At 42.4% G+C, this 21,329-nt stretch overlaps 1 protein-coding gene across 1 annotated transcript in view; it reads left to right on the top strand.

The window, feature by feature from the left end:
* RNF149 (ring finger protein 149) overlaps positions 1 to 21,329 on the top strand; it is a 57,113-nt gene that overhangs the window by 26,800 nt on the left and 8,984 nt on the right. Inside the window, 4 exon segments of the mRNA XM_044284803.1 lie at positions 6,050 to 6,300; positions 10,160 to 10,228; positions 18,550 to 18,632; positions 20,962 to 21,058. Coding sequence (XP_044140738.1) covers positions 6,050 to 6,300; positions 10,160 to 10,228; positions 18,550 to 18,632; positions 20,962 to 21,058 — 500 coding nt within the window.

Below are 21,329 nucleotides of genomic sequence, written 5' to 3'. Positions count from 1 at the left end.
TAATTAGGTTTTACTTACAGTTTAATCGACATATTTCCGGTTGGTTGCGTGATCTTTTTTGAAAAAAAAAAACAAAAAAACAGGAGGTGCTGTCATCAGTTTACAGAAGCTGGTAAGTTGCCACTTTTTATTGATTAAAACTGCTGACAAAATGACAGGCGTTTTGAATTTCCTTTTGTCGTTTTTGCAAAATGCTTCCCGCAGCAAAATATGTAGATGCAAATATCACTTTAGCCAGGGCTACACTGGTCGCAGCCAGGTTCTCAGAGTTGCGGTGATCCCATAGTAATGAATGGGATTGCCACATGAGTTTCAAGAACTGACGGATTTCTTGCGACTGGCGTGGCGATCCTGACTGTGACCAGTGTCGCCATGTAGCCCTAGCTTGAAATAACATGAATGATCAGCCTATTGCTGTGCCGCCGCCTTTTACTTTTATCGCCAATTTTATGCTTTGGGTGCCATTTGCTGTGCTTCAAGTATGTGCTTTTAGAGTGGTTCTTTGGGGACATAAAAAGCTATCCTGATTTCAGTGCAGGTCCTGGAAGCTTCACTTCTATGTTCACTCCGACACAGGCAGAGATCTTCTTCCTTTTATGTCTGTAACGTGATGAAGGGGGCGGTCTGGCTCAGTTTTTTTTAGCTAAACCAGCCCTCTTCAGGTGTGGGTGATGTAGAGGTATTAAAGGAGGCTGGTGTTGCTAATGAACAGCCAGCCGCCTCCACAATATCACCCAGTTAATCGCTGGCCTCGGGTCACATGTGGAACAGCATGTGTGACATTCTAGTGATATGCCATCGTATGACTGCTGAGGCCAGTGATTGGCCACAGCGGTCATGGGACCAAGCCTTTTCCAGTCTAGAAGGTTACAGGTTACTACCATTGGGGTTGGCCACAGGTTACTACCATTGGGGTTGTCTGCTCCTAGGCTGACATACCTTTTTAAAGCTGGACATGCACATTAGATAAATGTTAGCTAAACCCGGGCCATTTCGGTGGTACCAAGCAACCATCTTTATGTGTATGTGGACATCCTGATTCTATATCAGTGGCAGATGTGGGAGGAGAGAGGGAGTGGGCAGCTAAATCTCAGCAGGCCCGATTCTTTTGTTCTCGGGGAACAGAAACAATCCAACAGCAGTATTGGCAGTGGCTATTTTGGTCGACACATCTGTAAAGTGTATTACCAACTTGTGCCTACTGTATTTGAGCTTTCATCAGGTACTCCAATTTCCTCCCCAGATGCCAAAAAAGAGAGCTGGGGACATTAGATTGGGAATGGGGGCTGATGTGATGATGGATAATATGACTGTGTGTGTCTGTATGGTGATACAGATTGTGTTGACCACAAATAATAAAATAATATTCATAAATAAATTTTTGCTGAAGACATGGATGCCAGGCAGTCATGGACTATTCTTTAGAGGAGGTCTCCCCATTTTGTCCATTCTTGTGCATGATGTGCATAAGAAAGCAGTATCTTCCTTTCATAGAACCGTACATGGAAAATTACGTTTCATAGAACCATACATGGAAAACTGCTTGGCATTTATTCTGTTAGAAAGGGGAGGTGTCCTCATAATGCTGTGCAATCTTGTCGGTAAACTAGGACTGTGGTAGGCCTCCTTTTTACCGTATTCTTTTTTTTCTTTAGTGAACAGTTACAATGATCTGTGTAGAAAAGTAAAAGAAACAACCTAAGAACATAAATTTTCTTCACTTAGAGGTTCACTTTAATTGTGTTTCAAATAGCTCATTAAAATCAAGAAGAATGGAAGGAAAAGATGGGCCCTAATGTGTGTAATCAGCCCAGGAGAACAAATTGTTTCTCGCTTTAATGTTCCTTTCTTATAGGACACAATTATTCGGCTTAAGATTGCACATGTACACAGACGGGGATAATACAGGAAGGCTCATTCTATCATTGCCAAGGGCTCAACCAGAGTGAAAACCGGATGACTTAAAGCCCATTTACAGGGAGTGATGGCTAATTGGCTAGCACATAGAGATTGCGACTTCTACTATTTACCGTAAATGTATACAGGCATCTTAAATCAGCTTTGTGGACAGATCCAGAACTATTCTCTATCTGGCACATGCACAGACCCCTGAATCCACCACATTCGCGCATGCGCCAAGGAGAATAGTTCTTGTCTTGTCCACTGCTCCTCCCCTTTAATTAAGGTAGGTTTGCAGATCCTGTAGGGTCCTGAGAACCCAGCTAAAGAGTGTTTCAGCCACAACCATTTATCTCAAAACCATGGTGTAAGTGAAGAATGTTAAATCGGCAGAGGTCCCTACTGCCCTTTATTAAAACATTTCTGGTAGTGCTCCTTGGCTATTGCAGTTAATCTAAGTTGGCTGTCCTTTATTATGGGATCTGAACTGTGCATGCGCCAATTGTACTATTGCCAGCGCATGGGCGACATTTCAGGGCTAGACTGCTAAGCAGTGAGGCCCTGTTAATCAGGTGGGGTAGAGACATTCGGCAAAGGAGAGGAGGAGGTGACGTGGTGCTGAGGGGCTAAACCAGCCCCTCTGTGCTCCAAGCACCTAATTTGCATAATAAGTGAATTCCTCTGCTATGGAACATGCATATAGGTTTGATCATTGTAACAGATTCTATTTAAAGTTAATTAGCAGAATGTCAGTCATCACAGAAAGGGATGAGGGGAGTGCTCCTCTCATGAATACACCAGTCTTATAACTATGAGACTGCCGTCATCCCTCAGCGCTACTGAGACAAATGACGAACCCCACCATCTTAAAAAACAACACCCTACTAAGTTCATACGTTGAGGCATACTGCAAATGCACCAGAATTCTGATTAAGGCTAGGTTCACAGGTTCACATCTGCAGCGGAGGTTATGCAGCGGTATTCTGTCCTGCAAAATGCTGATATCCGTGCCAGAAACGCAATGTGACCCCATTATAGTAAAGGGGATACGGCGGTGTCCTGCCTATGCCGGTTGCTGGATCAATACTGGAATTTCGGCACGTATGTAAACTTAGCCTCAGGTTGAGATAGAATTGGGGTGCAAATGCCTATCTTTCATCATGTTTATTAGGAGGTGTCTAACAAGGGGTGTGGCCTAATATGCCACACTACGCCAGAATTTTGGCACCAAATACTGATGCAAAGTAAGTCGGCTAATAGGTGGTATAAACTATTTATCATCCAGTATTGGCCACTGTGATAAATCTGTGTCTAAATTTTAGACAGTATTGGTAAATCTAACCCACTTGGAGAGCCTTCATTTAGTGTGATTTGTAGAAGGCACACACATGTACATGTACGAGTGAGGTGCCCAAGTGTCCTGCTCAAGGTCAACAGTGTCCTTCTCTTATGTGAGGAGTCTACGGCGTCCTTAGGATTATTAATAGTGTTTATCTCACAGTAGCAGTTGTAGGAAACCTACACTCTGGATACTTCCCAGTGGTTCTCATGACTTAGTTTTGCCAACAAATATGGACTGGGCCTGCTCCAGCATGTACAGAAACTTATTCTCGCACCGGTCCCATCTGGAACCTGTTTTGTGCATGAGGCTAACATGTTCAGATAGATATTTTAAAGGGCAATTCTACATTGGTATCTCTTTAGTCATAAAGGCATGTTACAAAATAACAATACTGACCTAACCATCTCAACATGGAGGCTTTCCCCCTGGAGTGGAAAGTTACAGAAACAATGTAACACCGCTTTCTTGACTGTTTCCATAATTACAACAACTGCAGCTAGGCTGAAGAAGGTGGCGGTGGAACCAGATATAGATAGAGGTGTTGCGACTGCATCTTTTTTTGTTATATTTTGTGGATGGGATGGGAATACCCCTTTTAAATACTGTATTAATTACAGAAGCACCCAAACCCATTTTGACTCTGGTCAGAGGTCTTTGTAACACTGCGGTCAATATACAAAGTTGTTGACCTCTCTGTGTCATTTTGGAAAGTATGAGGTGGGATCCCCCATCAAGTGGCAGAATCTGCTTAATGAGTTGGTACCAATTGTGCGGCATAAATGTTACTTGGTCTGATGCTTCTTAAAGGGTATGTGCAGCCTAAATATTATTATGCTAGTGTAATCATGTTGGATGTGGAGGGACATGGGATAGGGAGGAAAAGGAAATGCATGCATTTGGGCCACTAAATTATAGTCTGTTAAGGATCTGATGACTATGGTGATCTCACAAGTTGGTTTCAATCAGTCTAACATTCATTTATCTATCTGGGGTAGAGATTTTAGATTTTAAACTTATGAAGAATAGGACATCAAAGGACTTTGCTGTTTTAACAGTGATAGCTGCTCTGTGCTCATAGACCACAATGGTCAAAAGATAGACTTAAATTGGAGAGTTTTCCTGACATGTTCTGTGACCTGTGCAATCGGCATCTGGGGGCTTCCAACCAATCCCCTCAAAGGTGGTATTTATAAATGGATACCGATACTTTATAGTTCAGTTAAAGTAGTTATCCTGGAAAAGATAATGATGACTTGGGTCATCATTATCACATCTGCGGGGATCCAAGTCCCAGCACCCCCGTCAATCAGCTGTTTCAGGGAGCGGCTGTGCTCACCGAGGCTATGGTGAACGCTGCAGACTCCGAGCAGCTTTCCAAGGATAGTGCTGTATATCGTATAGTGGCAGTGCTTGGTACTTCAGATCTGCCCCGTTGACTTGACTGGGGCTAAGCTGCAACTAACAGCTGATTGGCGGGGGTCCCAGGTGTCGTACCCCCCGCAGATTTGATACTGATGACTGACCTAGTTTTGATCGACTTGTTCTGTCACTTCGTTTTAATGCTGTACCTGTCTGCATTCAGCAGTAAAATGTATTGCCTTTGTGGAGGCAAAATTTGTATCGCCCAAATTCTCGCTGGACTTCGGTGACTGAATTGGTAATCACTTCTTTAAAAATATTTTTAATTATGGCCACCCCTACCCTATGTTCCCCTTTGGTGTGAGTTTGTGACTTTTTTTTTCTTTTTCTTTACACCAGTTGTTTGGCCTATGGGATTTGATAAATCTTTCTATATCATGTCACTAATGGAAGTCATCGGTAGTTTATGCTTGTCTTCCATTAGACTAGATGTAAGTCATAGCAGTCCATTGTACTAAATGATTGTGCATCATTCTTTCCTATGCATTGTTCTTTCCTTCACTCTGCTCTGATCTTGCAATTTCTGTTCTGCAACAGCACATAACTACATTACCAGCTGAACAGAAGTCCTATTGTCTGTTATATCGGAGAAGCCTCTTATGTAGTCTGGCCTGAAATACAGATAGAACAAGTCTGTTCAGCTTATCAAATAGGCTCAAATACCAATATTCATGTTCACTATAAGCATTAGTCATCTGATCCAAGGTAGGACAATGACATTTATTACTGAGAATAGTAGTATAATAAGTACATATCTGTATGACGCACAAATGTCGTCATGTACTTGCATCGTCTAACCAGAGTCTGAGTAATGTCACCAATACTCCAAATTCAGAAATAGACAACCAGCTGCATCTTGGCAGGTGATGTAGCATGTTGGTTCTCCATTACATTTTTCTCCAGAACAGTTCTGAAGGTGGGCCCTGACATTTGGGGCTCTTAGAAATAAATATTGTTGGAAACATTGGTAGCTAAAAACCAGGGTGTTGAGTGCTCGAAAGAGATCCTGCATGTGACCATTAGGCAGTGTAGTATGTTTATGCTGGGTAATTTGTTACCTGGTTTCCCTTTTATTTCCTATAGATATTTCTTTGTGCCCTTGCTGTATTTTAGGCTGGGTTTTCATTGTGTTTTACCCTTCCTCAAGGTTTTAATTGGGGGTAAAGGCCCGAATACCGAAAAGGGTATACAGAAGTATATTGTGAAAGGTACATTTACTTCAGTTGGTTAAACGCAGTTCAAAGGATTCATTGGACAACGTTTGACCTGCTTTCCATTTCTTTCTGACTTTTTCTCTTTACAGAATATTGTGGCAGGCTGATGCTAAAACTGCGTGAACCAGCCTTATAGTACATAAAAAATTCTTGTAATTATTTTAATCTCTTGCAGGGACTGGTAACACTGTGGTAATAATGGTTGGGTACCCAAAAGGAATGGATATCATGGAGCTTCTGAGGAGAAACATACCAGTAAAGATGATCATCACTGTGGGAACCAGACATGTTCAGGAATTCATCAGTGGTCAGTCAGTGGTGTTTGTGGCCATTGCCTTCATCACAATGATGATTATATCTCTGGCCTGGTTAATATTCTACTATATCCAACGCTTCCTATATACCGGAGCTCAGTATGGAAATCAGGTGATTTTATAACTGACATTCAGTTGGGCATGTCTGATTATTCTTTTCTTCAATATCTGCTGTTAGGAGATGGTCAGGTGGTCCCCACACAAATTAGATTATCGTTGATTCCACTGAAATTAGAAGGTTCAACCAAGATTTATCTAATGTATGTGGTCAACTTTAGTCATACTTAGTGTGGCTACGTTGGGCTGGTCGATCATGGTTTTCTTCTGATTAGCCTGGAAATGCCCCCAACCTATACAGTGGTCCCTCAAGTTACAATATTAATTGGTTCCAGGACGACTATTCTATGTTTTAAACCATTGTAAGTTAAGTAATCGGTTCCAAAGCCCCAAGATAAGAGAAAATAAAGCTTTAAAGGGACACTGACAGGCCGTTAGAGCATATAAAGTGACATATATTCTTCTATTGGTCTTAATATGCTTAATTAAACTATATCATTATCACCCCTCACTGCCTTTCCATTACTTATAAAAAGTGTTTTTATCAATATGCAAATTACCTTACTTTGTGCCCATGGGGCTGTCCATCATTCAGTTGTGTGCCCAGCCACGCCCCAACTGCCATCTCCTAGTGCCGCCCAGCTCATTAGTATTCAGTGCACTAGGCGGCTTTTTTTTCTCCCGACGCTGCGAAATCCCATGCATGCCCAGGCACTAGGAGATGGCAGTTGGGGCGTGGCTGGGCACACAACTGAATGAGGGACAGCCCCATGGGCACAAAGTAAGGTAATTTGCATATTGATAAAAACACTTTTTATAAGTAATGGAAAGGCAGTGAGGGGTGATAATGATATAGTTTAATTAAGCATATTAAGACCAATAGAAGAATTATATGGCACTTTATATGCTCTAACGGCCTGTCGGTGTCCCTTTAAGAAAAAGAAGCAGATAACTAAAACAGATAAAACAAGTCCTCACATATAACAGTCAGGAATAGCTGCTAACCAACAACTAATACAGCCATTTACCAGAGAAGTGTCCTTGATTGGTTGGATCTGAGTCAGAGACATTGTATGTTAAGTCTAGTTTCAACTTACAATGGGTCAGAAAAGATCATTGTATGTTGAAGAAAAAAAAATAAAAAAATATATATATATATATATATATATATATATATACACACAGTACAGACCAAAAGTTTGGACACACCTTCTCATTCAAAGAGTTTTCTTTATTTTCATGACTATGAAAATTGTAGATTCACACTGAAGGCATCAAAACTATGAATTAACACATGTGGAATTATATACATAACAAAAAAGTGTGAAACAACTGAAACTATGTCATATTCTAGGTTCTTCAAAGTAGCCACCTTTTGCTTTGATTACTGCTTTGCACACTCTTGCCATTCTCTTGATGAGCTTCAAGAGGTAGTCACCTGAAATGGTTTTCACTTCACAGGTGTGCCCTGTCAGGTTTAATAAGTGGGATGTCTTGCCTTATAAATGGGGTTGGGACCATAAGTTGCGTTGTGGAGAAGACAGGTGGATACAAAGCTGATAGTCCTACTGAATAGACTGTTAGCTGCTTTTTTCTTGCCATAATACAAATTCTAAGTAAAGAAAAATGAGTGGCCATCATTACTTTAAGAAATGAAGGTCATTCAGTCCGAAAAATTGGGAAAACTTTGAAAGTGTCCCCAAGTGCAGTCACAAAAACCATCAAGCGCTACAAAGAAACTGGCTCACATGCGGACCGCCCTAGGAAAGGAAGACCAAGAGCCACCTCTGCTGTGGAGGATAAGTTCATCCGAGTCACCAGCCTCAGAAATCGCAGGTTAACAGCAGCTCGGATTAGAGACCAGGTCAATGCCACACAGAGTTCTAGCAGCAGACACATCTCTAGAACAACTGTTAAGAGGAGACTGTGTGAATCAGGCCTTTATGGTAGAATATCTGCTAGGAAACCACTGCTAAGGACAGGCAGCAAGCAGAAGAGACTTGTTTGGGCTAAAGAACACAAGGAATGGACATTAGACCAGTAGAAATCTGTGCTTTGGTCTGATGAGTCCAAATTTGAGATCTTCGGTTCCAACCTTCGTGTCTTTGTGCGACGCAGAAAAGGTGAACAGATGGACTCTACATGCCTGGTTCCCACCGTGAAGCATGGAGGAGGAGGTGTGATGGTGTGGGGGTGCTTTGCTGGTGACACTGTTGGGGATTTATTCAAAATTGAAGGCATACTGAACCAGCATGGCTACCACAGCATCTTGCAGCGCATGCTATTTCATCCGGTTTGCGTTTAGTTGGACCATCATTTATTTTTCAACAGGACAATGACCCCAAACACACCTCCAGGCTGTGTAAGGGGTATTTGACCATGAAGGAGAGTGATGGGGTGCTGCGCCAGATGACCTGGCCTCCACAGTAACCAGACCTGAACCCAATCGAGATGGTTTGGGGTGAGCTGGACCACAGAGTGAAGGCAAAAGGGCCAACAAGTGCCAAGCATCTCTGGGAACTCCTTCAAGACTGTTGGAAGACCATTTCAGGTGACTACCTCTTGAAGCTCATCAAGAGAATGCCAAGAGTGTGCAAAGCAGTAATCAAAGCAAAAGGTGGCTACTTTGAAGAACCTAGAATATGACATATTTTCAGTTGTTTCACACTTTTTTGTTATGTATATAATTCCACATGTGTTAATTCATAGTTTTGATTAGGAACACCATACTAATACGGTGTTGGGTCTCCTATTCCTGCACAGTCCCATCCTGTACCCCCTCCTTGCTCACTATACTTTGTGAGCATATTTACAGTGAAATAAAGTTTATTAGAAATAAAAAGAATCTGCAGTGCCCTCCTGAAGTTAACAGTCTGCGGTTCTCCTCTAGTAACATGGATTAGAAGTACTATACAGTCATTCGAGGCGGTGGAATTGCTTGCAGGGCTGTACAGTTCACTACGGGACATGGCAGACTGTTACCTGACATGGCTCATACACTTAAGGTGCTGGAGTCTTCCAAGAAGACTATGTTCTACCTAGGACTTCTTGTAGCTGCCCCTGAAAGACAGGTTGATAGACAAGAAGGAACTTCTACCAGGCAACATAGACAAGATAACAAGCCTTTAGGGTTCTTATCCCTGCCTCCTCCTCTGCACAGCCCGACACAGAGAATGCAGTCTGATATTGAGGAAGCAGGTGTTTCAAGAGCAGCCAATGGACCGTCCCTTAAACACAGCCAAGGAGATCTGCTGCTGATTTCCTGTAGCTGTAGACTTTATACTCCTGTTTCAGTCCTGATTCTCTGTCCAGGGGCTCCTGTTGCTTTTTTTTATCTCCCCAGGAAGCTCCATACAATGGCCATCTACATTATTGGAGCTTCTCCAGGCGGCATAAAAACCAACTGATGTCCCCAGACTGTTTTGAAGGTCTTGCTTTGAGACACCATTGACTGTCGTGCCCCATTTGAGGACTGCAGGAAGAGACTCTGGCGATATTAGCAATATGAGCTAATGGTCTTTGTGGGTCATGGTTTAGAACTTTAGACTGAACAATCAAAGAGCCAAGGTATCCCTTCAACCAGCAACAATCCCTTCATATAAATAGAGAACGAGTCTGGTGAGGTGCTATCCCGGTTTATTTTCTAGGGTCTGCAGTTGGTGCGCACAGATAGAAAAGGTCTTATAATCGAATTTTATTTTGTTGTTTTGGTAATGTATCCCACTGTGTTCCAATAAATCTTTCCTGCATATACCTCCGATGTGGGCTACATAATGTGTTGTGAACAGTGCCTAAACTGGAATTTTCAATTGTTCTTATTCCTATATCGGCAACCATGTGCAGGTATATTTAGTTATATTAAGATATTTATAATGTGATTTACTGACACACATTTTGTGTGCTTTGTTTCAAAGGGAAATCGGAAAGAAACTAAAAAAGCCATCAGCCAACTTCAGCTGCACAGAGTAAAGAGAGGAGAGAAGGTAAAAAAATATATAATTCAAATGGCGTGATATGGGAATTATTTATTTAAATTTGTTTTCAATATCTGATTGCAGATTTATTTTCATTTTTTCTGAACATGATTATGGGGGCAGCCATCTGGTCTGATCTGTTAAAGGGGTTATCCAAGACTTTATAAAGACCTCAGAGTGTCCAACCTGCAGTGGGGTTCCCGCTCCTGGGTTACAGCTCCATTTTATTGTTACCTGGCTGTCTCTGTAGCTCAACATCCTGTAGACGGGGGCCACGTGACTACTGCAGGCAGTCACTGGCCGCAGCAGTGACCTGTCACCCGTGCGGCACCTGACCCAGTGGCATTTATGAAGTTCTGCTGCGTTCATGTCTTATTCTTTTTTTAAGCCAAGCTGTTATGGGGTATTATCTTGTCTTTCTAGAGGAACTTTCTGAAGTGGAATGTCATCAAATCTGATGACAAATGAGTGGGACATACTCATACTCCATCCACCCGCAGCAGAAAAATCTGCACAGGATAATAACTGCCGCATATTTTAAAAGCTGCGCTATACTTGTTATTTGTGCAGATTCCACATGGAAAAATCTTGACTTTGCTCTATTGTAATGAGAATAGGGGTAATCCTTCTGTGGATCCGCTTGCACATAGGTCTAGACTAAGCCTGAACATAAACCTATACAAAAACTCTATAATAGGGAAAAAGTAAGCAGGACTCAAAACCTTGCCTATAACATATATGTGTAGACATAAATCATGTAAAATGGGGACAAAACGTCTAGTTATGAAACAATATCCACAAATGGCGTACTGAGTGTGGATCCCAAAGCACCCACATAACTCCCACAAAAGATGGAATTACATGTACATAACACAAAGGTAGATAAGCCTGTACCAATCCAACCAATATCAGGAAATAATATCAGATCTACATAGCAAACCTTATGCTACAAAGGGAATGATGGAACATACCCACTCAAAGGGTTAACCACCCCTAAGTCGCTGTAGGACCAGGAGAAACATAAAGGGGGGGAACTAATAAATATAACAAAAACAGAGTTCAGAACAATAACCAAACTGTGGACATGTTTGAGGAAGCATGGTGCAGGGGGTCCATGAACATACCTCGACAGCGCGTTTTGCCTTGGCTTTTTCATTCTCCTGCTTCAGTTATCATAACTTGAGTGGGAGTCATCATTCCTTTTTATGGGCTAAATTTCATTCACAGAAGAGATTCAGATGGGAACTTCAGAATTTCATGAAAGTTCAATTCAACTACAATACAGCAGAGAAAATTAAGCATAAAACAATTCAGGGGCATAGCTATAGAGGAAGCGGGGAAGCAGCTGCTTTGGGGCCCAAACTCAAAAGGGGCCTACCAAGGAGAAGGACAAAAAGATTTGGTTAGGGCCCCCTGACCACAGTGACATTAGGGCCGTCTTTTAATATTGATTTGACCCTTAGCCAGAGGGAGAACAAAAGTGCTGCTGCCACATTCATGGGTCCATACTTTATTAACTAAGTAGCAGGACATGTAGGGCATACATGGGGGATGTCCCTGCATTTACTATTATTTCTGGACACTGCTCCGTTGCGCTGCTGTGGCACCCGTTACATTCTCCCACTCTGTATGCTAAGTAACAGCAGCCCAGAACGTCACAGCCAGGGAGTAGGAGTTTTTTTTTTTTTTTTTTCTCCCTGGCTGTGTCGTTCTGCGCTGTGTTCTCTAGTGAGAAGGAACGCCCGGGGAGGGAAGCTGATGTCTCCTCCCTAGTGTTCCGATGCTAGTGATTAACGTTCAGCGCGGGACAAGGTAATGGGGGCTAGAACCACGCAAAGGAGTGGCACCCAGAAGTGCAAGAACATCCCCCATGTATGCCCTAAATGTCCTAAAGTATGGACCCATGAAAGGTCCTCCAGTGGCCAGCGCGGGGCTCAAGAGGCAGTTTCCTTGGGCCCCCCAGGAGCAAGTGGATCTGGGGCAGCTGCCCCTTTTGCCCCACGTTAAAGACGGCCCTGAGTGACAGTGTATGTATGTATGTATGTATGTGTGTGTGTGTATGTATGTATGTGTGTGGATTTCTCATTAATGCAATTTATCTAGTCAACCAATCACATGGCAGTTGCTTCAATGCATGTAGGGTTGTGGTCCTGGTCAAGACAATCTCATGAACTCCAAACTGAATGTCAGAATGGGAAAGAAAGGTGATTTAAGCAATTCTGAGCGTGGCATGGTTGTTAGTGCCAGACAGACCGGTCTGAGTACTTCACAATCTGCTCAGTTACTGGGATTTTCACGCACAACCATTTCTAGGGTTTACAAAGAATTGTGTGAAAAGGGAAAAACATCCAGTATGCGGCAGTCCTGTGGGCGAAAATGCCTTGTTGATGCTAGAGGTCAGAGGAGAATGGGACGACTGATTCAAGCTGATAGAAGAGCAACGTTGACTGAAATAACCACTCGTTACAACCGAGGTATGCAGCAAAACATTTGTGAAGCCACAACACGCACAACCTTGAGGCGGATGGGCTACAACAGCAGAAGACCCCACCAGGTACCACTCATCTCCACTACAAATAGGAAAAAGAGGCTACTATTTGCACAAGCTCACCAAAATTGGACTGTTGAAGACTGGAAAAATGTTGCCTGGTCTGATGAGTCTCGATTTCTGTTGAGACATTCAAATAGTAGAGTCCGAATTTGGCGTAAACAGAATGAGAACATGTATCCATCATGCCTTGTTACCACTGTGCAGGCTGGTGGTGGTGGTGTAATGGTGTGGGGGATGTTTTCTGGGCACACTTTAGGCCCCTTAGTGCCAATTAGCCATCGTTTAAATGCCACAGGCTACCTGAGCATTGTTTCTGACCATGTCCATCTCTTCATAACCACCATGTACCCATCCTCTGATGGCTACTTCCAGCAGGATAATGCACCATGTCACAAAGCTCGACTCATTTCAGATTGGTTTCTTGAACATGACAATGAGTTCACTATACTAAAATGGCCCCCACAGTCACCAGATCTCAACCCAATAGAGCATCTTTGGGATGTGGTGGAACGGGAGCTTCGTGCCCTGGATGTGCATCCCTCAAATCTCCATCAACTGCAAGATGCTATCCTATCAATATGGGCCAACATTTCTAAAGAATGCTATCAGCACCTTGTTGAATCAATGCCACGTAGAATTAAGGCAGTTCTGAAGGCAAAAGTGGCTTTAACACCGTATTAGTATGGTGTTCCTAATAATTCTTTAGGCGAGTGTGTATGTACATACATACATACATACTCGCCTAAAGAATTATTAGGAACACCATACTAATACGGTGTTAAACCCCCTTTTGCCTTCAGAACTGCCTTAATTCTACGTGGCATTGATTCAACAAGGTGCTGATAGCATTCTTTAGAAATGTTGGCCCATATTGATTGGATAGTATCTTGCAGTTGATGGAGATTTGAGGGATGCACATCCAGGGCACGAAGCTCCCGTTCCACCACATCCCAAAGATGCTCTATTGGGTTGAGATCTGGTGACTGTGGGGCCATTTTAGTACAGTGAACTCATTGTCATGTTCAAGAAACCAATTTAGATTGGTTTGGCAGTTCAGGAGATTGTCTTGACCAGGACCACAACCCCACATGCATTGAAGCAACTGCCATGTGATTGGTTGACTAGATAATCGCATTAATCACATGGCAGTTGCTTCAATGCATGTAGGGTTGTGGTCCTGGTCAAGACAATCTCCTGAACTCCAAACCAATCAAATTGGTTTCTTGAACATGACAATGAGTTCACTGTACTAAAATGGCCCCCACAGTCACCAGATCTCAACCCAATAGAGCATCTTTGGGCTGTGGTGGAACAGGGAGCTTCGTGCCCTGGATGTGCATCCCTCAAATCTCCATCAAGATGCTATCCTATCAATATGGGCCAACATTTCTAAAGAATGCCATCAGCACCTTGTTAAATCAATGTCACGTAGAATTAAGGCAGTTCTGAAGGCAAAAGGGGGCCCAACACCGTATTAGTATGGTGTTCCTAATAATTCTTTGTGTGTGTGTGTATATATGTATATACAGTACAGACCAAAAGTTTGGACACACCTTCTCATTCAAAGAGTTTTCTTTATTTTCATGACTAAGAAAATTGTAGATTCACACTGAAGGCATCAAAACTATGAATTAACACATGTGGAATTATATACATAACAAAAAAGTGTGAAACAACTGAAAATGTCATATTCTAGGTTCTTCAAAGTAGCCACCTTTTTTCTTTGATTACTGCTTTGCACACTCTTGGCATTCTCTTGATGAGCTTCAAGAGGTAGTCACCTGAAATGGTCTTCCAACAGTCTTGAAGGAGTTCCCAGAGATGCTTAGCACTTGTTGGCCCTTTTGCCTTCACTCTGCGGTCCAGCTCACCCCAAACCATCTCGATTTGGGTTCAGGTCCGGTGATTGTGGAGGCCAAGTCATCTGGTACAGCACCCCATCACTCTCCTTCATGGTCAAATAGCCCTTACACAGCCTGGAGGTGTGTTTGGGGTCATTGTCCTGTTGAAAAATAAATGATGGTCCAACTAAACGCAAACCGGATGGAATAGCATGCCGCTGCAAGATGCTGCGGTAGTCATGCTGGTTCAGTATGCCTTCAATTTTGAATAAATCCCCAACAGTGTCACCAGCAAAGCACCCCCACACCATCACACCTTCTCCTCCATGCTTCACGGTGGGAAACAGGCATGTAGAGACCATCCGTTCACCTTTTCTGCGTCACACAAAGACACGGTGGTTGGAACCAAAGATCTCAAATTTGGACTCATCAGACCAAAGCACAGATTTCCACTGGTCTAATGTCCATTCCTTGTGTTCTTTAGCCCAAACAAGTCTCTTCTGCTTGTTGCCTGTCCTTAGCAGTGGTTTCCTAGCAGATATTCTACCATGAAGGCCTGATTCACACAGTCTCCTCTTACCAGTTGTTCTAGAGATGTGTCTGCTGCTAGAACTCTGTGTGGCCTTGACCTGGTCTCTAATCTGAGCTGCTGTTAACCTGCGATTTCTGAGGCTGGTGACTCGGATGAACTTATCCTCCGCAGCAGAGATGACTCTTTGTCTTCCTTTCCTGGGGCGGTCTGCATGTGAGCCAGTTTCTTTGTAGCGCTTGATGGTTTTTGTGACTGCACTTGGGGACACTTTCAAAGTTTACCAATTTTTTCGGACTGACCGACCTTCATTTCTTAAAGTAATGATGGCCACTCGTTTTTCTTTACTTGCTGCTTTTTTTTCTTGCCATAGTACAAACAGTCTGTTCAGTAGGACTATCAGCTGTGTATCCACCTGACTTCTCCACAACGCGACTGATGGTCCCAACCCCATTTAAAAGGCAAGAAATCCCACTTATTAAACCTGACAGGGCACACCTGTGAAGTGAAAACCATTTCAGGTGACTACCTCTTGAAGCTCATCAAGAGAATGCCAAGAGTGTGCAAAGCAGTAATCCAAGCAAAAGATGGCTACTTTGAAGAACCTAGAATATGACATAGTTTCAGTTGTTTTACACTTTTTTGTTATGTATATAATTCCACATGTGTTAATTCATAGTTTTGATGCCTTCAGTGTGAATCTACAATTTTCTTAGTCATGAAAATAAAGAAAACTCTTTGAATGAGAAGGTGTGTCCAAAATTTTGGTCTGTACTGTGTATGTAATTATGTATGTGTGTATAATTTATCTATCTGTGTGTGTTCAAATCCAAAAAGGTTCTCGAATCCTGTACATAATTGTGTGAACGGTGTAAGAAACTAAGTCAGACCGCGTCAGTTTGTCTGAACCTCCACCCCCCCCAGTCACGGTCGCATCCCCTATGACTGCGATCGTTACGCCCCTGCTCCTATCACTACAGAAATACAAGGTAATATACAGCGCCACATACCTTCTTACATCCAGTGACGTCTCCTTTTGATGTAGCTGTTCTCTGTCCTCATCTTCTCCCTTCAGACCAGACCACCATTTTTCAGCCATTTTTCGTCTCTGCAGTTTGACAAAAAAAAAAAATCTTAGTTTACTACTTTTCCATCATCCTCGCATCTTCTGGACAAATCATCCTACCACCCCCAATACTGTGCCCGCTGTGCTCCCCAATATTATACTGCAGAAACAGATAATACCCCATATAAAATACCCCTTCTTTGTGGCCTCAGTAGATGCCCCCACAGTGCCACACAATAATGTGCCAGTAAGTGTCCCCATAGATGCCCTCCTAGTCATGTGCCAGTATAGAGTGCCTCTTCCCCCCCCCCCCCATGTGCCAGTATCATAGTGCCACCTCCCCCCCCATAATGGGCCAGTATCATAGTGCCACCTCCCCCCATAATGGGCCAGTAACAGATAAAAAAAATAAAAATTACCTCTGCTACAATGCAGGCCTCTTCTGGCCTGTGTCCTGCGCTGTACGGCTCAGGCGGCGCGATTACGTCATCGCGCCGCCTGCACTGGCCTCTGATAGGCTGCGGGCCTTGTGCTGGCAGCCTATCTGGAACAGGGAAAGGAAACTCCTTTCCCTTTCCTGTCGCAGCAGCGAAGCGCTCATCTTCTGCTGTGCCCTGCCGTCGCCACCACCAGTCTGGGCCCCACCGGGATTCGTCAGATTCGTATCCGGTCTTTATATATCTCTATATATATCTCTATATATATATCTCTCTCTCTCTATATATCTATATCCACTAGCCACAGGAGGAGGTGGTCGCAAAGAAGTTGCTGCTGGGGGGAAAGCCCGTTCAAAAATTTGCTGTGGGTCCTAGTCATTTCTAGTTAGGCCACTGAAACAATTCTTATGAAATCGGGGGACTGTTTATGAAATGCGTGAATGTATTATCTCCGAATTCCATATTAGAGTCCATCAGAATTAATTTTTTCAGACCAGTCAACCTGTTTTAACAACGATACGAAAACGTATAGAAAATGAGAACTTCTCTTGTGCAATGTGATTAGTCAGAAGTGTGTTAATGAGGAAGTCTGTTGCTTCTTGTTTTGCCATTGTGATTCATTACAGTGTCATTGTTTTGTACAGAATAATTAAATATTGCGTGGAATGCCTTATAATAATTATCATTCCTTTGGAATCATTGACGTTGTTGAGGGCTTCTAGGGTGCTGCTTTACAGACACAGGCAGGACACAGGCATTTTCACTATGCTGGCACCAGTAACACTTTATTTATATTTTTGATTTTTCTTTGCTATGAAGATTTGTCAGGGTGGTAGTGTCCCAAGATGAACAATGATTATAAATCCTGCAGTTTTCACATGGAACACTAAACTGAATATGCTGAAACGTTCTGTTCTGTAGAGATCACTTCTTGGCAGTCATCTTATTATCATCACAGACAGGATTACAATGAGAACACCTTTTTATAGATAACACAGCATCCACCCTTCACAGTAGGTGATGAACACAACTATCTTATCTAATACCTCCCTGTACTATGACCTCTGCACAGGCCACAGAGCGAAATAGTACTAGAACTCCCATGGAGATGAATGGAGCAGACACACACATGCCTGACTGACCACTGTGTTCATTTGGGGACTTCACAGGGTACGGGGCCCTCGTTCTTGTAATCACTAGGGGTCCCAGCGGTAGGACCTCACTAACATCCCCTATTCTGTAGACTAACTTTATATAACCGGAGTACCCCTTTAACTCCCAACCCAGCTCTCCTCCAGGATTCCGGACTGTCAGGCAGTTCTGGTGCTAGGTCTAGTCTAACAAGTATTGGCTTATGCAGATTATATATAGACATACACCACCATAAATTGACATGTGCATCTTATGATATTCCTATGATGGCGTCACCAATCCGTGCCATAATATATTAATTGCATATTTTAAGTTCTTTTGTACCGTGCTGATATTCGGTCAAGAAGTTCCACTTATCTACATTGTATCTTGACTCAGGTATTTTTTATCACTTTATTTGCTTTTTAAATATGATACTGTTAGAATTGGAAACCACAAATCTCATGGCCTTTACAGAGTGATTGGGAGGAACTGGACTGAATCATTAGGCAAACTATGGCCGTGCTGCGTGTACATGTGTGTGTTTTATGGAGTAGCTGTAGAAGAAGAGAATTCGTCTGGACAAGTCAGTATGTAATGTTTTCTGCGCGGCTGCCATCATTCAGGGTAGAAATATGTGCAGTGTAATCTCCACAGGATGTGACTCACATCTTCTTATTGGGCTCTTGCAATCATTGCTTCATATGTGATTACGGAATTGCTTCATTAAAAAAATTAAAAAAAATTGTATTTTTCTTTTTTTGGGTCAATCCAGGGTATCGACATTGAAGCAGAAAATTGTGCGGTGTGCATAGAGAGCTACAAACCCAAAGATGTTGTTCGCATCCTCCCATGCAAGTACGTTCTGTATTTTCCGTTCTGTGTCCTATTATATCGTCCACATTACAGGCAGAGTCATTAAATATTCACAAGGGTTCGTGGGTAGAAAGTATACCGCGCAATGCCAATAACTGTACAAACACACAGCTGTATCAAGTCTATTAGAAGTTGAAAATGAAAATACTTTTGAAATTAACAATCCTTTTTTTTTTCTGGGGGGGGTTGGCTCAGCTAGGTGTGACAACAGTTTTGTAAAGTGCTCAGAGTGGTTTAAAAATATTAAAGAATTCATGCTTGCCCTTATAGATTCCACAATGTTCAGACACTTAACAGGTGGCCACTGCGCAGTTTTTTTCTGGTCTGGTTTCAACATGTAGGAAATGCCTGGAAAGACCAGTGGCAATTTCTTTCTAACAAAGCTAGAACCAGCCCTGTACTGCACATGGATCCAGAGATCTCCACATTTACTACTCCAGTTCTTCTGCTTGATCATATTTAGCCTGGCAGCACTGTAACTGGCCAGCTTCTAACAGAAAATATGGCTGGTGACCGTTGAAGATTTTAACTGAGCAAGTTTGACCAGCTCAGTGATACGGACAAGAAATAAGGAAAAGGACAAACAGCAGGTGGCGCTATAGATAGACACACATTTTATTGAATAGCTCACTAGCAATAGTAAATTTTTAATAACATGCAATTACAAAAGTATTCAGATCCAGCTGCTGGTTTGAAAAAAATAGCACATGTTTTGTGACACAGCCCCTTTAAAGCAAATTGGGAAAAAAAACATTTCTAAACAACCTATATGCACCTAAAAACCTAGTGTGTGTGTGTGTGTGTGTGTGTGTGTGTGTGTGTGTCAGTTTTCCAGTATTGGGTTCCGTCCTAGGGACTCAGTACCGGGAAAAAAACTGATCAGTTCTATCCTAATGCATTCTGAATGGAAAGCAATCCATTCAGGATGCATCAGTTCAGTCCTTTTACAGTATTTAGACAGAGATAAAACCGCAGCATGCTGCATTTTTCCTCTCTGGCATTTTTTTCCATTGGAATGTATTAGTGCCAGATCCGGCATTAAAATTGCTACATTGACAGATCCGGTCTGCGCATGCGCATACCTTTTAAAAATGTAAAAATAAATACCGGATCCGTTTTTCCAGGAAACACTGGATAGACTGATCCAGTATTGCATTGCATTTGTGAGACTGATCCGTATCTAGATCCGTCTACAAATGGTATCCGTTTGCATACAGATTCCGGATCCGGCGATGGAACTGCCTCCCGGAATCCAGCAATGCAAGTGTGAAAGTACCCTGTAGAAATGTCTGCCCTTACCCACAAAATGGACTAGAATAGGACATGTTCTATTTTTCTTGCAGGACCATGGAACAGACATACGGCTGTGGACAGTACAAAAATGCAGATCAGATATGGACCGAACATATGTTTGTGTGCATGAGGCCTAAGGCCTCTTTCACATGAGCAATATGGATTGTGTCAAGATCTGTCCAATATAAAACTGATGGTTTTGCACGCAAGTTTAATCCGTTTTTTTCTGCCATTGTATTCCGTGTGTGCGTGTTTTTCTCTTTTTCCGTCCAGACTGTATCCGGATTGTATATTTTTCACGTGCATGTAGAAAAACTGAAGAATACATCTCTTAGCAACCATTAGTGAAAAACGCATTGCATCCGGATGCTTTACGTTTTTCAAACATGCCCTTTTCACTTCTATGGAGCCAGAGCGGCGTGAAAAACACATGATATAGAACATGCTGCGTTTTTTCATGAAAGTAGAGATGATGCGTGAAAATCTACACTCATGTGCACAGACCCAGTGAAAAGAATGGGTCAGGATTCAGTCTGGATGCGATAGCTACATGCATCACCTCCGGACTGAAAACTCGCTGGTGTGAAAAAGCCCTAAGGCCTCGTGCACGTTACCGTATTTTCTATCTGTGTGCTGTCGAAATTTTTTTGCGGATTGCACATGGTCCCGTTCATTTTCGTGTCAACCGTGTGCTGTCCGCATCCATATGTCCCGTTGTCAATTTTGACAATAAGAATAGTAATTTCTGGTGGTTGAAGTGGAAAAAAAAAAAAAGTGGGTTGTACGCGGAAGTTTCCGTATTTTGCAGGTCCGTGGTATGTGGACCGCAATACAGACGCGATTGTGTGCAAAAGGCCTAAGTTCTGATAAAGTAATGCCAGGAACTAGGATCAGAACACATTTTGTAATTCAAACCTAGATAATTTTTAATGTTTTCTTGTTGATGTTATATTTTTTTTTTTTTGCTGTTGTTCATTGTGAATCTGGTTTAATACACGTTTACTGACTTTTTACTTAGACATATCTTCCATCGACTGTGTATAGACCCATGGTTGCTCGAGCACAGGACATGTCCCATGTGTAAGCTGGATGTTATTAAAGCTCTTGGATTCTGGGTATGTATGACAGGAGGAAAGGCACGTTTGTAAAAAAAAAAAAAAATCCTGTTAATTCCTTTATATGGTATATGGGGGCCATACAATTTCCACATACCAAAATGTTCAGTTCCTCATGGTTTCAGTATTTCTTCTTGCTGCTTATTTTCTGTAAATCTGAGGTGCCCTTGTTTGAGAGGCAGCACATATATTTAGATTACTTTTGCAAAACCTGTAAATGGAAATAAGAGCGCATCGTACATCCTTTTAGAAATATTCCTAAAGTACTTGC

The sequence above is a fragment of the Bufo gargarizans genome, chromosome 3 (genome assembly GCF_014858855.1).
Source record: "Bufo gargarizans isolate SCDJY-AF-19 chromosome 3, ASM1485885v1, whole genome shotgun sequence".
Classification (NCBI taxonomy): Eukaryota; Metazoa; Chordata; class Amphibia; order Anura; family Bufonidae; genus Bufo; species Bufo gargarizans.
This window is presented reverse-complemented; position numbering and strand designations above follow the sequence as displayed.